The 18,322-nt window shown below is 59.4% G+C and overlaps 1 protein-coding gene across 2 annotated transcripts in view; it reads left to right on the top strand.

Annotated features, from left to right (window-relative positions):
* The first annotated feature begins 1,139 nt into the window (after positions 1 to 1,139).
* The window catches only part of GALNT9 (polypeptide N-acetylgalactosaminyltransferase 9), a 61,456-nt gene continuing 44,273 nt past the window's right edge, over positions 1,140 to 18,322 (top strand). For both annotated transcript variants that reach the window (XM_081287708.1, XM_081287707.1), the window contains exon 1: positions 1,140 to 1,599. In XM_081287708.1, coding sequence (XP_081143834.1) covers positions 1,359 to 1,599 — 241 coding nt within the window. In that variant the 5' untranslated portion in view covers positions 1,140 to 1,358. The remainder of the gene's footprint in view (positions 1,600 to 18,322) is intronic.

The following is an 18,322-nucleotide window of genomic DNA, read 5'->3' as shown; positions in this document are numbered from 1 at the left end:
CACATAGGCACATGCACACACAATACATGAGACACATGCAAGCACATACACTCACACTCATGCACACAGACATATGCACACTTACACATATACATGCATATCATCCAGATGCATGCACAGAAACACATGTGTACCGACGTGTGTGCACACACACACTCACACAGACATGCACACACACACCAAGACAAGAGCTGTGAAACCCCAGGGCCTGGTCCTCCTTGTCTCTCTACTTCAAGGGCCCAGCACAAAGTAAGGTCCTAATAAATGCTCCCTCATTTGTTCATTCAGCAAGTATTTACTGAGCACCAATATGTGTCAAAAGTCATTTCAGGCACTGGGGACACAGCGAGAGCCCAGCAGACAGAGCTCATGTCCTGTGAACCAAGTTCACCACCCTGGCTGCTGGTTCAGGCCCCTGGGGCTTCTCAGCTCTGGACTCTGTGTGCATGTCCACGGGAGCATACCTGTGCTGATGCCCTTCCCTCTCCAGACCCCAGCTGCTCATCTACAAGATTCTGGTGAGGGGCTAGAGTAGAGATGGGGCAGCTGGGATTTGGGGGTGGTGCATCTATTCTGGGCTCCGAGGAGCATGACCTGGGGACTGGGTCTGTGTTCACTTTTCCTCTCCTGGTGGGTTTCCGCTGGCCTGGTGGGTCAGCCTCCACCTGTCCTTTCCCACCCCACAGCCCCAGAGAGTGGGGCGGAGAGTGGATCCCGTAGGACCAGGAGGCTCCTCCCCTGCACCATCTGCCCCGGCTCCAGAGCTCAGGGGTCCACGCGAGTGGCCAGTCTGGTCCAGCACCCGCACGGGCCCAGCTGCTGGGAATCGAGTTTGGGGCTCATCCCCGACGCTGGCGCGGGAGCCTCGGGAAGGGCGCGGGGAGGGCAGGGCTCCGCGGCCGCTCGGGCACCCGTGGCCTCGCTCCCGGGCGGCCGGGCCGGGGCCGCGCACCGGCGGCGGCGGGCGGGCGGTCCCGCGGGCGGCGGGAGGGGCGGAGGGCGCCGCGTGCATGCTGATGAGCGCGAGGCCGCGTCACTGCGCACCGGCGCCGTGGCTGCGGGGCGGGAGGAGCGGGCGCAGGAGCGCGGGCAGGAGCGCGGGAGGAGCGGCCCCGCCGCCGAGCCCCGCGCGCCTCCGAGCCAGGCCGCTCGGCGCCGGGCGGGCGCCCTGCGGAGGATGCCGGCGGCGCCGCGCGCGCGCAGCCCCGGGCAGCCCCTGCGCGCCGGACGGCGGTGCTGAAGGGACAGCGCCCGCCCGCCGGCCCGGGGTCCCCGCAGCGGCCGGCCGCGCCCAGGCTGCCGCCGCCCAGGCCCCTGGGGATGCCCCGCAGCGAGGCGGCCCCGCCCGAGCCGCACTCATGGCGGTGGCCAGGAAGATCAAAACTTTGCTGACGGTCAACATCCTGGTGTTCGTGGGCATCGTCCTCTTCTCCGTGTACTGCCGCCTGCAGGACCGCTCTGCCGCGCTGGTGCAGGTCGTGCGCGGCGCCGACCGCCGGGTGCGCAGCCGGCACGCCAAGGTGGGCGCGCTGGCCGACCGCGAAGCCATCCTGCAGCGCCTGGACCACCTGGAGGAGGTGGTCTACAACCAGCTCAATGGTGAGCGGCCGGAGCCGGGTCCGGTGGGGGCGCGCCGCTGGGCCAAGGGGCCAGGACCCACGCCCACCCCGGCTGTAGGCCGCAGGGCTGGAACCAGCCCCTCTGTGTGTCCGTGGGAGCGAATGGCGGGGAGGCAGACAGAGGTGAGGGCTCTTTGAGTCCTCCCTTTGGCAGAGGCTGGCCTGGATGATCACTCAGTCATTCATTCCTCCAGTGAACATTTGGGAAGGACCCCAGCCTCCCACCCGGTGACTTCAAACTTACTCCCCAGGAGAACTTGAGGGAACTTCAGGAGAGGTTCTTAGGATCTACCTGGCAGCAGGCAGCACCAGGGTCCAGGGGTGAGGGCAGGCTGCCAGCCCCCAGGGCTTAGGTCAGGCTTATTCCCATCCTTCTGCAGAGGTGGAGGGAGGGGTAGGTGCTGCCCTCTAAATGGCTGATGTCCTGTCCTTGCCGCTAGGACTCACAGGGGACCCACTGAGGCTGTGACCCCTGACCCAGACAGAATCCCATATGGGCTGCTCAGGGCTTGTGCCACGAAGTTCTGTGGTGGGGAAATGCTGAGGCCTGGCTGCTGTGTGGAAAGATGAAGTCCAGGGTCCAGCAGGGCTGGGTAGGAGCTAATTGTTCACATGGATGGAGGCTGTGCGCCTGGGAGTCCCCAAAGCCTTGAAAGTGTCCTTTGCTCCATGGGACCCTGGGAAGGTCAGCATTGGTGTCAGAGTAGGTCAAGGCCACTGGCCACAGTAGTGAAATGAATACTTTTCCACTTTGGGATGGGCAGGATGGACACAGGGAATGCTGCCCCCCCCCCCCCGCCAGGATGAAGGAAGGAGAATGTTTGGGTGTGCCCACTTTACCAGGGGCTTCTCCCTTCTGGTTCATTAGGCTGTTCTGTTTTCCGCATTGATAGCTTCAGCAAACCTCTTCCAGGAAGTGCCAGGGACAGGGTCACAAAGAAGGTGGCTGGGGGCTGGGATCTGTGTGCTGCCCTGTGCCACATGTGTGGGGGGTGGAGATTGGGGTCTTCTGACAGGTTCCTTTGGGGGCCCATTCTGTGGGAGCCTGGGTTGCAGGTGGGCCTGAGTCACAGCCTGAAGGGGCTGCCTAGTGTTTCCCCAGGCTGAGGACCATCTGGCCTGCTGGTGGCTCACTCTTGGAGAGCTAAGCACGCCCAGACCCCTCAGTGCGTTCTGGTCACCATGGAACACCTGGCTCCCCGGGGATGGCTGGCCAGCTCCCTGGCTTTTCTGGTCTTTGCTTTTCTCCTGTAGCCACGAGAGAAGTTCAGCCGGAGTGGCCACCTGGCCATTCCGGCAGTGATTCATCTCCTGGAAGGTGGCGTGCCCCGGTAATAGCACAGAGCTTTATTGAAGTGTATTTGCCAGGGTGTTATGGTCTGTTTTATGGGGAGAACCGGAGGATTATATAAAAACATTGGCAGCTCGTTGGGGTTGTGTAACATCGCGATGGCCGGCAGCCCCGGGAACTGCTCTCCTTGCCTCACCCGCTGAGAGCATAAGCCAGGAGCCTTGGCAGAGAAAGCCTGGACCCTCAACCAACTTTTCTGACATCAGTGGGGAGAGAATGACGTGACTGGGGATGTGGCGTGCCACCTTCCCTCCCCAGCCTCTCTGCCCGCTCTCCCCCCCGCCCCCCCCGCATCTCCCCCTCTTCCTTTCTTTTTAAATGTTCTCCTCTCTCTCTCTCTCCCCCCCTCCACTCCAATCCTTTCCTCCTCCAACCATCCCTCTCTCCTCTCCCAGCCTCTTCCTGGTCCCCTCTCTCTCCCTCTCTGCTAGGGCCACATTATGTCCCTCTCTCTGACCTGTGTGCCCAGTAGTGTCTAAACCCAGGAGCTATTCAATACTTGCTCCAGGAAATGACAAGAGACAGCGGAATCTGTCACTGCTCCTGGGCAGGTCCCCAGGAGGGCACAGTCCAGTGGCAGGGAGGCCCTCTGAGGCCTCCCGATGCATTCTTGCCCCCTCCTGGATCACAGGAGTTGAGGAAATCCATGAGTGCATCCAGGAGGGTGCAGCCCGGTCTCTCCATCACCGGTTCTATTTCAGGTCCCGGAAATCTGAGATTGATTCCTGGGAGTTTCTGCCAGATGCTAATCCGGCCGAGTTCAGGAGGGAGAAGGAGAAATACAAAGCAAGATTGATCTGTCACTTACATTTCCTCAGCCTCAGCGGCTCCCTGGAGATTTCTCCTGGCTTCAGGGAATCTGTGAGAAAGGAGGTACTGGGGGACGAGGCCCAGTTTCCTTAGAGCCAGGGGGAGCCAGCGGCTTTGGTGGGGGAGCAGGCTGGAGTGGGCCGTTCTATGGCTGGCCCAGCCATCTGCACATGGACACCTCACGGAGCTTTGCAGCCCCTGTGTGGGGTGTAGGTTGAAATCTCAGGCCTGGAGGGAGATTCTGTCAGGAAAGGCATCCCTCAGACCGCAGGAGTGTTTGCTTCTGAATTCGGTGCTCAAGGCAAGAAGAAATGTTTACAGATGAAAACCACCCTTATGCAAACCCTAATCACACCTAAAGCACAGAACCCTGTTCCTGTGCCTGTGGTGGCTCAGTGAGCCTGTAAACGCCAAGCTCAGGAGCCTCTGCAGCCAGAGAACAGAGGGAAAGGCGCCACCCTCTGATGTCCTGTCAGCCCCTGCTCTTGGCATCTGACCTGTGGCTGGCCAATGCGGCAGGGAGAGAGAGTGGGCAAGCTGCTAGTAGGGTCTCTCCTGGGGCGCCGAACATACCCAGGGGCCTCACTGCACCTAGGAGTCCCACCTGCCACCTCCTGCCGGGGGCCCTGAAGAGGAGAGACAGTATTAGGGACATGCTGAGGACGGGAAGTGGTGGCTTGATCCTGGTTGTTGGCTTTCCAGGGTGGTTTCTAAAGTCGCCCACTCAGCCCGGTGCACAGTGCGCGAGTTACAGTCAGAGGAGGTCAAGGCCGGGTCTCATGATAGAAGAGGCACAAGGCAGGCTGCTTGCCCAAGGTCATTCTCAGACTAGGTGGTGACAGCTGCTGAAAGAGGCACCTGCTTCAGAAGGACCTCCCTTTACGCAGTTATTAACCGATATCACAGACCGCCAGGCCAGAGAGGCCCTGGGGCGTGTGACCTCTGCCTGCCCGGAAAGTGGATACCACTGCCCTGCATCCTTCAGGAAGCAGGTCCGGCCCTCCTGGCCTCTGGGAGCTTGCCTGCCTGTCCTCGTCCTCTCAGGGCAGGGGCTTCTAACACCAAGGTGGGGGTGCCCATGCACAGGGGCTCCCGGATACCTACGAGTGCCCGCTCGCTTCTGAAATGATTCATTGCTTTGGCTTCAATAAATGTATTTCAAGAGGCAACCGTGAATCACAGCCACCCCGTGAGTTGCAGGGTCTATGCTCCTGGAAGCTGCTGCCTCCAGAGGCTGCTTGTTAGGGGGGTGTGGGAAGGGCCACCTGGGCGCGGCCACCAGATCATGAGGGTGAGTTGACTCCAAAGGCAGAGACTCTGGCAGGGCCACTGGGGCTACTTAACACCATGCCCATCTCCTGCTGCGAATGGGGTCCTGCAGGCTGATTGGGTCAGCATGTGGCCCCTGGTTTGGGAAGCCCTGGCCAAGGAGCGAGGCTGTGGGTGGGTAGGCAGGGGAGAGTCCAGTGGCTGTTGGTGCTGAAGGGGCCTCCCTAGGCCACCCTTGGGTCCCAGAGTGTGGGGTACCACATGCCCAGCACCAGGAGTTGTTCACAGGGAGCCAGAGAAGCCAGGCGAGGGGAGGGGATGCCCATCACTAGCAGGTGTGCCAGGCCCTCTGGCCGCAGGGGGCAAAGCCTGGACAGTGTCAGCCACAGGAACATGGCATGGCTGAGGGGCCTGCTCTGGAGCCTGGGAAGATGCCCAGCCTGCCTCTCATCCTGCTCTGGTGGCACCTGGCACAAGGGGATGCTGTGCTGGATTGAGACACAGTGGGCAGGACTGGGGCTCTGCCCATCTCCCTCTGGCCTATCTAGCTCACACCCCCCTCAGGAGCCTCCGGATGCAGGTGGTGAGGCAGCTTCCCCTCGGCCCCCAGGGGATCAAGGCCAGCAGAGCTGCTCCCTGCAGGTCAGCCATGGGCCCTGCCCTCAGCCTTCGGCCTCCTGGACTCCTCCCCAGGAGCTACAATGTTTCCATGTGGCCAGGCCAGGCAGTGGAGTTGTGGTGGCCGGGGAGATGGCCATGGTGTGCTGGACGCTTTCTCTAATTGCCGGTCTGGGAGGGTCTGGCCCCCACATGCTGCTGTGCCTGACTCCAGGGTCATGGCCCCCCACGCCTTTCCCACTGCTGCCTGAATACCAGGAAACAAAGCCCTGCACAGCCAGTCCCGGAGGCAGGCCCCAGGCACTCACTGTCCCCGCTGCTGTGTCCGTGCCTGGGGCAGCCGGTCCCCCGTCAAGGTCAGGGCATTGAGGTTTTGCGTCTTCTTCCTGTCTGGGCTGCTGGCCACCTCCTCACCAGCGATCCTGACAGGACTGACCACAGGCGTGTGGGCACCGCCAAGCCTGGACTGAACTGGGAGTTATGGTCGATGGACACCGCCCCTGACCTGAGCCAGGAGAGGGCAGGGGCCAAGGGGAGGCCTCTGTGCTCAGCTCAGCCACTGTGTAGGTCCAGGCCCAGGACTGTGTGGGAAGGATCGTCCAGCCTGCCCTGGCTGGAGACCAAGTGATGCCTGGAGCTGCTGGGAGCCGGGAGCAGGCAGATCCTCCCCCGAGCCTTCATGGGACCATGCCTGTCCACCCAGGATTTCAGCTCAGACTGTGGGAGAAGCCTGTGGTGTGAGGCCCCTGTGTGGCGCTGTGTGGCAGTAACCATGACCCTCACACAAGGGCGTTGGTGCCGGCCTTGGGGTCTGGGTAGGTGAGTAGGGCTGGGTGTAGGCAGGAGCCCAAGGCCCTGTGGTGACCTGAGGGTCCTGATGAACAGCTCTTCCCCACTCTCCTGGGTGGCCTTGTCACCTAGGAAGGATGTTAACAGTGTCCCTTGGGGTTTGGAAAGTGCTGGAGGCTCCCAGGGAGGGTGGCTTAGAATGCTGTGCCCCAGGAGCACTTGGGCCCCACCTAGGACAGTGCTGACCACCAGCTAGCTGGTCTTAAAGCAAGCCCGTGATTTCCTGGGACCCACCTCCTAGCCCTTCCAGCCCCTGTCCTCAGGTCCTGCTGATGGGCAGATGGGAAAAGCAAGCTTCCAGGGTGGCTGAGACCTTGCCCCCTGGTGCTGAGCGGTCATCTGACCCACACTGCCCTTGGCCTGACAGGTCCTTGGTCTCTGCTGCCTGCCAGGGCCATCTGGGACACCAGAAGTGTCCCTGAGGGTGAGGCCCCCACTGCTGAGGACCCTTAAGAGCATGGCCAGCTCCTCCCTTCACCCAGGGTACATCTTCGCCTTCCTGTGCCTCACTTTCCTCCCGTGGGGAGTGGGTGGGAGGCGTCCACCACAGAGCCTGGTAAAGCCGAAGGAGTTGGCAGGGAGGAGCCTGCCAGGCACCAGAGCCCCTCCTTACCAAAACAGGTGACCCAGGACTGGCCTGAAGAGAGCTGGTCTCAGTGCTAGGAGCATCCCCTCTGTGCCCTCCTCCAGCCTCTTGGCCATGCTGGTGACAGTGCCGGCCGGTGGAAGTTCCCCAAATCCCCAGCCTCCCTCTAGCTCCGCGGAGCCATCCCTGGGTTCGGGGTCTGGCAGCACGTCTGGTAGACTCTAATTGCCACTCTGGTTTTCATTTTCTATTTACTAATATTTTGGGCGAATGATGTAGGTCTTCTCTTGTTGGTAGGGATATATTACTTATTTAAGAAGCAAATTTATTTAATTCAGAAGACGAGCCAATTTAAAGGAAATTGCTGAGGAGTGGGGGCTGGAGAGCTTGTGAAAGGCCGGATCCCACAGGAGGTAGAGGCAGGGCTCTGGGTCACCTGGCCTCCCTGACAGGGCGAGAATGGGAACTAAAGGCAGGCTCCCAGCCCGGGACGTGTCCTGCCAGAGGGGCTCTGTGGTGCTGGGTCAGATGGACAGGATAGACCAGTGCATTTGGACACGCTGTGGGAGGCCATGCTTCCCGCCCTCCTGGTTAGGGTCCTGTCCCCTCCCTGGGCCTGGCCAGCGTCTGGCTGGGGGTTAAGGTTGGGAGATGCTCCTGCTGGCCCTGCCGGATGCCAGTGCACCCTCAGGTCTGCGGGGAGGGGGCTGGGGTGCCATCTTCTTCCCACGCTGGTTCAAAACTAGAGGGGGTGGGATGTTGGGGAGAGGTGCCCTTCAGGGACTGGCGGCTGGTGCTAACTGATGTGGTCCTGGGTCAGGACTGGACCCCAAAGGCTGGAAGAGAAGTGGATGGGCTCCGAGGCCCCCAGACCCTGAGAGGGAGACAGGTGGGTCAGTGCCGGAGCCATCCATATGTGCCCATGGCTCCGTCCCTGGGTCAGCACCCTTAGCTTCCTCCTGGTGTTGTGCTGTAGCCCGAGGCCCACGCGGGGTCCAGCTGCTCCTGCGAGCAGCCCTGCCCCTGCCTCTGGCCTGGCTGAGAGGCCCTGTCCCTCTGCAGAGGCCCCTCAGGTGCCAGAGCTGCTGATGTTTCACTTTTAAGCAGATAAACCAGGTGCACTTGCCTGACGCTGCATCCCAGGCCTGGTGGATGCCAGGGAAGTAATGGAATCCGCGAGGTGCCGGGACTGTGATGGACTCCTGCCACCCAGCGGTGGCTCCTTCCTGCCCTGCTGTCCCTGCCCTGATGGGAAGGAGTGAGGCTCTGCTGCAGGGTGGGGGTCGAGGGCCCGGCTGGCGCTGGTAGGCTGGGGCTTCCAGGAAGATCTCAGAGGAAGAAATCTCAACGTAGCTCACAGACTGGTAGACTCTGGCGTCTGTGTCTCACAGACCCCTTCTGCTGATAGGTGCCCTGGAGAGCAGCCCAGTCCAGCCCTTCATGGGGGAGGACAGATCTGCAGGGAGTTGGTACTGAGTGAGGGCATCACCAGCATCACCTGGACCTGTCCAACTTACCTACAGAGGCTGCCTCAAAGGAAGATGGGGAGACTGGAGGCCCAGTGTCCTCCCAGTGCTGGTTCTGGGGACTCTGGGGGCCTTGGTGACCACCTTGACCAGCCTTAGACCTGAAGGGCTCTGGACAGCCGGGGGTCCTGGCCACAGAGGTGTGGACGCCAGGCGGATCTCGTGGTGGGCAGGCTGAGATGCCACGCACTCAGCCTTGGGCAGGAAGCAGACAGTGGAGGCTGCCTAGCACCCCATGGCTCACGTAGGCCCCTGTGCAGGTGACAAGCTGGGCATGACTAGGACAACCTATCCTGGGTCAACCGGATGATCTGCTGAGGCCAGTGGATCTGGGGAGCAGAGGAAGAGGTACCTTGCCCAGCACAGCCCAGACCCAGGGAGAAAGAAATGGGCTGGGAGGAAGGGGAAGTCTATATTCTCTCTCTTCCTGGCAGAAATAACGAAAGACTAGGTGGGAAGGCAAGGGGGCAGACGTAGTCTCGTTCATTTACGAATCCGAGGCTTGGAACACTGGGCTGGTTCTATGGAGGCCCAGCCTGGTCTAGGCTTTGCCTTGAGACAGCGTCTCCCTGGGGCCCTGGAGCGCTTCCTACCTGCACCTGCAGCCTTGGCCTTGGGAGCCCCGGGGTCGGGGTGGGGGGTGGGGGGTGGAGGTGGGTCTGCGAGACAGACCTGAAGACAGGACGCTCCTCGCCAGCGAGGGGGAGGCTCCAGATGGCAGCACGAGCAGATTCACTGTCCAGTCTCCCCCATTGCCCTGTGTCCTGTGTCACCTGTGTCACTCCTGGTGCTCCAGGTGGACGCTTCGGCTGAGTGCCCTGGGCAGAGCACTTCATCTTGCTGCAACAGAGACCCACTATGCCCCACTGTAGTCCTGGCAGCACGGGGACACAGGGACACAGGGACGCAGCCCTGTGAGTGTGCGAGGCTCCTTGGGGGCTCTGTGTCAGCGAGGGCCAGGGCTAAGATGCCAGAGCTGTGCTTCCTGAACATGACCTGGTGACTTAACGCTCCACGCACTCATCTCTCTCGCAGGCTGGACTCAGAACTCAGAGCAGGGCTGGTGCTGTGGATGCCCCAGGGTCTTCCCTGTTTCCCATGTCTAGAGGCCGTGTGCGGCTCCTGCTCCAGGCTGCCTTCCACCCCCACTGCTTCCCGCACTGGCCTTCAAGGGCCCACGGTTACACTGGGGACCCCGAGGGGCCGGATGGAGCTGCTGGTTGGCCTGCCCTGCCCACTAGACTCACTCGGTGAAGCACAGAGCACTGTGCAGCATCCAGGAAGAGGGAAGAAGCCTGAAGTATCGTGGGGCCCTGCTGGGAGGGCCCCGGGGACTTCTCAACAGAAGGCATGACAGTGACAGCCGGCAGACTCGGCCTGCGCAGTGCAGGTCCCAGGCAGCCTGGTGCTGGGAGGCCAGCTGGAGCCTCAGTCATGGCTGCCACCTGTGGGAACCGGATCATGGGCTTGAGACCGGCAGGGCTGCTCCTCCTCCAGGGCCCTGGGCCAGGGCAGAGCTGGCCACAGATGCGCCAGATTCAACCTGCAATGAGCAGGTCCCCCTGGATTCTCCAGGGGCAGGGGGAGGCCAGAGCAGTAGAGATGAGGCAGAGGAGGTGGCACATCTATCTGCACTTTTAATGACAAATATCTCTCTAGAAAACTAATGCAGATAAAAATATGATTTTACTTCCATAAAAGCCTGGAAACAAAGCTACAAGTTGAGCTCCTGATTGAAATCCAGGGGTCGCAACTGGCTAGCTGCTTGTGAGAGGTTTAGTGGGCGTGAGGACCAAGACATAGGATGCGGCTGTGCAGGGCAGGAGGTGGCTCTGCAGGGCAGGATGTGGCTGTGCAGGACAGGACATGGCTCTGCGGGGCGGGACGTGGCTCTGTGGGACTGGACATGGCTGTGCGGGGCGGGATATGGCTCTGTGGTGCTGGACGTGGCTCTGTGGGGCAGGATGTGGCATTGAGGGGTGGGACGTGGCTCTGCAGGGGAGGACGTGGCTTTGTGGGGCGGGATGTGGCTCTGCAGGGTGGGATGTGGGCATGTGTACACTGTAGGCTATGGCTGTCGTGAGCTGCACCCACCCCTGGCCCCACCCACTGAATACTATTTCCTCCCTCCATCTCCAGTGGTGAAAACCCACCGTGTCTCCCTTTTTTGCCATGTGTCCCCTGGAGACAAGCAACCCTGGCTTAGAATCGGTGTAGTAAAGGTGCATAAGGTCCGTCAGTAGGACAGGGGTGGGCTGGGATGGGTGTGTGAGATGGAAGAGGGTACCCTGCATGGACGCCGTTGGAACTGCCCAAGGAGATGGGCACTGGGGAGACGGGAGAAAGCCGAGGGGAGAGGGAGGAGGGAAGGCCTGGGCAGCGCCATGGACAGGTCCCGGATGGGAGATGGTGGGACAGGGGCTGTGGGCCACCTGGGCAGGAAGGCCAGCATTCTCCTGGGATTTTCCGTTTCCCAGGAAAGCAGAAACAAGGTCACGGTCTGCGGTGAGCTGCAAACTGCCTCCTTCTTTTTCTTCTTTTTTTAGTACAGCTATAGCACTAGATGGATTTTTTTAAAGCATATGTTTGGTTACATTTCATCTGTGTTTCCTTTCAGAAGAAAGGCATTACATAATATGCGTCATGCTCCAGGGATGCTGAGACCCCTGTTGCTGGGGGAGAAGGGGTCAGTGTTTGTGTGCGTGGTGCCATCTGCAGGGTTGGGGGGCTTGGGAGGCTGCAGAGCAGGCTTCTGCCCCTGCCCAGACCTTTCCTGAGTGGAAGAACAGGGGAGGTGAGACAGATGGAGCCAAAGACCAGCAAACTGTAGCTGGGCGGGCACTGCCTCTGCTCTCTGAGCTCTAGTCCCCACATTCCTCGCCCCTGAGCATTGCCACCTTGGAGAAGACCGTCCTTCTGCACCACGAGTCCAGCTCCCACCCCCTCACCTCAGAAAGAGGCAAGGGACAGGCTGATCTATGCTCTTAGCAGAGGCGGTGGCTGAAGGTATTGCGACTCCTGTGCGGCCACTGGCTCTGCAGCCCATTCTGCCACCAGGAGACAGGGCCCAGGGCAGGCAAGGGCAGAAGAGGGGTTAGGCCTCGTGGCCCCAGGCCTCCTTGGAGGCAGGTGGGAGAGCGGCCCAGTGGGCATGACACATCCTATACTGTACAGCAAGAAGGGACTGTTTTCATACCTAACGGACTCGCTCGGCCCGGTCAGCCCTGTACAGCCCATCCTGAGGCCCACAGGTCCTGCTTTTATTTCCAAGGAAGGAAGGAAGGCCTCGGCCGGCTTTGCAAGGGACTCCCATAGCTCTGAGACGATACACTGTGACAGTCCAAGTTCTTGAGCACATGGTGGTGGGCAGGGGAAGATGAAGAGGTGTCCTTGCTGGTGGGAGTAGACAGTGTTTTCAGAACTGCCCGGCTTCCAGCCTTGGTAGAGACTCGACATCCTGGCCTCATGGCCTCCTGGTCAGCTCTGGGTGGGGGGCAGCCTTGGGAGCAGTGCCTCTTCCCAAGACCTTGCTCAGTAGAGAGGGGATCTCTCTGCTGGGCCTGGCTAGCACGTCCTAGTGACAGTTCTCCTTCTTGCTGTCCGCTGTCCACCTGACCCTCCTACCCAGTTCCACTGGCCAGCCCTGAGTCCTCTTCTGATGAAGCTTTGCCTCTGCCCAAATGCATGATCTCCAGCTCCTCAGGAAGCTGGGGAGGGGACCAGGAGGTGGCTTAGTCCAATTCACAATGTTTCCCAAGGAGTCCTACGCAGTGCAGAGTAAGCAGTCTGTGCCCAGGGCTTCCTGAGCTCCATATCCTGAGGGGAGCAGCAGCCTGTGTTATCTGTTCTCAAAGGAGGTTGCTGTCAGTGGCATGCAGGTTCACAGGAGCACGAGAGAGAGTTGTCCCCATGGAGTTCAGGATGGCATCATGGCGGTTGGTGGGGGGGGGGATTTGAGTGGCACATGTGGTATTGAATGGATCTGGGCCCAAATCCCAATGGGTGACCTTGGGGAGGTCACCACCTTTCTAAGCTTTGGTTTCCACATTGTAAAATGTGAAAACTTATCCCATGATAGGATTACTGAGGGGATTAAACAAGAGGCATGCAAAGGCCCGCAGAAATGCTAGCAGAAATGGAGAAAGAAAGAGTTGAAATGAGGCAAAGTTTGGATGGGCATTCAGAATGATGTCTAGTTCATGGTAGGTACTCGCTAAATATTTAGGGATTAGTAGGATGGATGGAATGGATGAATAGCTAGACAGATGGCTGAGTGGGTAGGTGGGTGGATGGATGGTGGATAGATGGATAGATGAATGAATGGATGAATGAATAGCTAGATGGATGGCTGGGTGGGTGGATGAATGGATAGATGAATAGCTAAATGGGTGGCTTGGTGAATGGATGGATGGATGGATGGATGGATGAATAGATGGATGGATGGATGGATGGCCAGATGGCTAGATGGATGGATGGATGGATGGATGGATGGATGGATGGATGGATAGATGGATGGATGGGTGGATGGATGGAAGAATAGCTAGAGGGCTGGGTGGATGGATGGATGGATGAATGGATGGATGGATGACTAGATGGATGGATAGATGGATGGATGATTACTAGATGGATGGATGGATGGACAGATAGATGACTCAGGCTGCCCTGTGGCCAGCAGCCTCTCTGTTCAGGACGCTTCCTGTCTCTGGGAACGTTGGCTCAAGTTGCTGCGGCAGATGGGAGTCAGTGACTCAGAGCCGCAGAGCTGGGAAGCCACACGTCCCCCAAGCTGCACATCTCCGCCTGCAGCCCAGGGAGGGGGCTGGCCGCGTGCAGACCCACTTCTGCAGCAGGGACATTTGCAGGGCTCTGGGAGCTGGCTGCTCGTCCACACCTGGGGCTCGGGTTGGGGGGTGACCAGCAGGTCCTTCCCCGGTAGTGGTGGATGGGGAAGGCAGCCAGCTCTTCCACTCAGGGCTCCCACCTTCTGTGCCAAGCAGGGACTCTAGATGCTGGGTCCTTTCTCTCTGTACTTAACAGACTCCATTGATCATGAGTCCTGTGGGCTGACGGATGTCCCCGAGGGCCCAGATCCTTTTGAATCCCTGCTCCTCCTTCCTGTTTTGTGGCATGTCCCTTCGTGGTCATGTGATGGCTGCTTCAGCTCCAAGCATTGAGTTCTAGTTCCAGGCAGGACTACGCATAAAAGGTCACAGGTAAAAAGCAGGAAGCACACCTTCCAGTGGAGATGGCTCGTTAGGTGTTTCTAGAAGTGACTCCCAGCAGGATCCACTTGGGCCTTGGGAACCAGGCAGTGGTCAGCTGTGGGGTGTGTCCTTGCTGGGCTCACTGCCACCCAAAGACACAGGACTCTGCTGATAGGGAAAATGGGCACAGAGGCTGCCGAGGGCCACAGTGCCCGCGTGGTCCCTCCACCTGTGGCCCTCTCCTCTCTGTGACTCCATCCTCCCGTTGGTTGTTTCTGGGCGGGCGTGATGATGACAACCAGGCTGTAAGCAGCAGGAGTTGCTCCTGTCAATCAAGATGGGGGAGGCATCCGGCCCCTCAGCTCCTGGTGGCAGGTCCCTGGGCTCCATGGCCAGCAGCCGCAGCACCTGCGTCCCCGGGGCCTCTCCTCTGCGGGTCGGCCCCAGCCCTCTCCAGTCTTCTAGGGACGCTTGTTGATTCAGGGTCTGCAGAGGACGATCTCCTCTCTGGAGCTTCCATGAGATCCCACATCAAAGACCCTCTTTCCAAACAAGGCCACGTTCACAGGTTCAGAGAGACACCTGTCTTTTGGGGTCACCATTCACCCACCTCCATGGTCTAACAGAGGTGTGGCCTTCAGCTCCATGGCACTTGTCCCCGAGACCCTGTGCTCAGGGCCTCCCCCCCTGCCAGTCTCTGCCTGGGCAGATCCATCTTCAGGCCGCCAGGTCCTTCTGAGTAGCAGCAGACCCATGTGTCCACCTGGAATCTGAGGGGCTTTGAGGGTTCTAGGAGTTGTACCAGGGGCCAGCACACATCAGAGGCACCCGGGATGGGCTGGACGCAGCTGCCCTCTGTCCTCGCCTGTCCTCCTGTAGCTGGTGGCCCTCCTGGTCCCTTGTCATGCTGTAGTGTTCTCTGCAGGTCCAGATCATCCCTGTAAGCCACCCCGAGGGTCCTCCTGGCCCAGGGCTCTGGGAGTCACCCTTCCCCAGGTCCTGTCTGCCAGGAATGCAGGGGCCAGGCAGCAGATCCCAGAGTCACCGTGTGGCCCCCACTTAGCGTCTGGTGCTGGCCACGGCTCTGCTCCATGCCACGGATCCCATCACGGTCGTGTGCAGGGGCTTTGCGGCCTAGGTTCCCCAGGGAGGGAGCTGCCAGGACTAGCATCCACTGCTGCAGCAATTGGACATCCTGGGTCTGCCCATTGCAGCAGCTTAGCTGGGGCCACCCTAACAAATGACCACAAACCAGGTGGCTCAACTCCAGTCCTGGAGGCCAGAGGCCCTGAGTTGGCCTCATGGGGCTGAGACCAAAGGGCACGTCACAGTGCCCTGAGCCTCAGCTCCTCCTGGACAAACAAGGCACTCTCCTGTCTCAAGGTCCACAACTTGATCATGTCTAAAGTCCCTTTGTGCAAAGCCACAGCTGCATGGTCCCTGGGGGAGGCCTGGGGTCTCACAGTCCACGTCTGCCTGGCACGAGGACCTAGCATGTGGTCACTTCACGCAGTTCCTTCCAGCCTGTGAACTGAGTGCTGATATCTGGAGACACAAGTCTACTGCTGCCTTCTCCTGAAACCTTAGGAGAGTGGGCACCTTTGGCCCCCGGTGGCCAAAACAGGTCTAAGCAGTGCTGTGTCCCCTTGAGTCCCGTCCCCTCTGCTCCCCATGCCCTGACACGCTGTGGCTCTCCTGGAGCCCCCACAGCCGTCTGCTCCGTGTGCAGCTGAAGGAGGCGCGGGGGACACAACTGAGTCCCTTGCGGCTCTGAGTCACGTCTCCTGGCGGGGCTCCCACACTGAGTCAGCTCACGCCCACCCAAGATGCGTCTCCTCCCCGAATTATCTCTTGTAATTAGAGAAGCGCGTTCCACGGGAAGTGAACTTGAATGACGATTCTGTAAGTGGGGCCTTAGCAGCTGGCACGTGGGAGCCTCTCCCCAGGTGGGCCTGCAGGAGGGCCCTGTGGGTTCCACCCGTCCCCACACAGGAGCTTCTCCTCTTGCAGGTCACAGTGCTGCCTCTGAACCCAAACAGCGTCCCTGGCTCTAGCCCAAGTGCTGGTTGAAGAGCATGTTAGACAGGTGCCCTGGGATGGGCCGGCCAGGACCATCCTGCCTGCACCTGGACTCTCCCTGCCACACCCCCCAACCAGCAGCCTGGCGCTGTGCCCACATGAACAGCTCTGCTCCTTCCTGCCATCTGGGCGTGGTCCCTGCTTGGGTTGTTGCCACCAGGCCCAGGCCATGCTGTCCAGGACAGCGGCCTCTCATCTGTCCACACATCAGAGCCCTGGTGACTGGTTAACAGTCCCAGCATCCTGGTCACACCTTGATCATCAGGTAAAACCCTGGTGGTGAGGCCAGGAACATTTGGGCTCCCCAGGCATTTCCATGCACAGCCAGGTGCAGAACGAGGGCCCTTGGTGGCCGTTCCCAGCTCCCTGTGTGGAACCCTGGGGCTTTGCCCTGTCTAGGCTGGCCCCCCAGGCCTCTGTGTGGCAAGGGCGGCTTATGTGCCTGCATTCCCAACACACCCCGGATGGCCGATGCTGCTGGCCCCAGGACTCACTAGGCCCAGGAGAACTCTGCCCTGAGGGAGGGGCTTCTTTTCTCACTCAAACCCCACCCCATGGCTCCCAGCACCCCGAACTGCCAGACCTCCAGCCCCACCCAGCCCAGGCCACTCCCACCCCTCACCTCCCACCAAGATGTCAGCCTCCAACACCCCACCTGTGCCCAGTGGCCTGCCCAGGTGACATATACACTGTCACCTTCCTGCATTATCACAGTGTGTTCCCAATACTGGCTTAAAAAAATGACCCTTGCCCAGATTTTTTCATCATCCCAAACAAGGAGTCTGGGCTTGCTCCAGTTGTCCTACCTGGGGACCAGTCCTTGGAGAGCCTGGGACAAGCCACTAGTCACACTCTCTGAACAGAGCCACCCCTCAGCCACAGGGTAGCTGACAGCTGCTCAAGCTTGTGTGTGCTGGACAGGGTCACCTGGGAGTCCTGGCTGTCAGTCTACATGCAGAAACATCTCCAAGATGAAGTTTGTGCGCCGCTGCTCTGCCAGGTGCGTCCCAGAGCCCAGGGCAGATGAGAAATGCCCCTGAGAGCCCCCTCTGCCACTCCAGCTGCACAGAATGCTCTGATAAAATCAGCCCTGAGGATAGTTCCATGAGAGAAATCACAAAACACACAATGACCCTTGGGAGAGTCAACCAGTGTGACAGGAGAATCTATGAGACGTGGGACAATGGTGTAGTCTAAGAGAGATGGCACATTATTGTCTTTAAAAGAAATAGACATAACACAGAGATGATAATATGAAAAAGAATACATAGTTTGGAAAAAAATATACATGGAGCTTCCAGAAATGAAATATATCACCATTAAAACTAAAAACCCAACATATATATTACACAGGGAATTAGATACAGCTGAAGAGAGAATTCATGACGTGGAAGATATTCCTGAGGAAATGACCCAGACCGTAGCACAGGGAGGAGGGGACAGGAAGGGTGAGTGGGAGGGGGAGGCACACCAAGCAGCTGTCTCCTAGGTGCTCTAGGAGCAGGGACAGAGGACAAAGCAGAGACAACATCCCCAAAGATGGAGGCTGTGTGTCCAGAAATAATGAAAGATATGCTGCCTGCAACTGAAAATGAATGTTCCCACGGCAGGACACAGTAGGGCAAAGCCACCAGGTGCAGCCCAGAGAGGCCACAGACCAACAGAGGGGAGAGGAGAGAGCTTAAAGTCACCAAAGAGACTTTACAAACAGGACCATGTGCAACACTGATGAGTCCAGAAGACTGGAACAGTGTGTCTGAGCTGGGAAGGGAATAACCACCAGCTCAGAGTTCTCAACCCAGCTGGACCGCCAACCAGGAGTGGTGGCAAAATTTGACCTGTGTGTGAAGGGAGGCAGGAGGGAGGGAGCAGCAGGTCCCCACTGGCCGTGTGGCAGATGGATCTCCAGATGCAGGCTGAGCCTCGGGGGGAGAACAGGCTGAACTCAGAGGGAGGGTGTGGGGAGCCAGGGAACAGAGGTGTGGCATGCAGTCCAGGGGCCCCTGGTTGTGTGAAGAGTGGCAGAGACAGAGATGGGACCCAAGGGAAACGGACAGGAACCCCGAGCCTCAACGCACCTAGGGGAGGCGACAGCTAAGGGCCTCCCTAGCAGGGGAAATGTGGCCATAAAGTCCCAACTCCTTTGAGAGGCCTGCGGCCAGCCCTGTGTGCCTCCCAGAGCCCTTGGAATGTCAGGAAATGCCTGAGGAGCCACGGGGAGAGCCTGGTCCATGCACTCCCTGAGGTCCCCACAGAACAGGCACAAGTCCTTTCTGGGTTTGCAAATAAAATCTTAACTCCAAATGGCCCGCATTCTGAGAAGGATATAGTGTCAAAACTTATCAGGCGCTCGGACAAGTGACAATGAAACGTCCCTTATGAAGATCACCCAGCTCTTACTTAGAGGGCAA

This window comes from Spermophilus citellus, assembly GCF_964194105.1.
Source record: "Spermophilus citellus genome assembly, chromosome: 3".
Lineage (NCBI taxonomy): Eukaryota > Metazoa > Chordata > Mammalia > Rodentia > Sciuridae > Spermophilus > Spermophilus citellus.
This window is presented reverse-complemented; position numbering and strand designations above follow the sequence as displayed.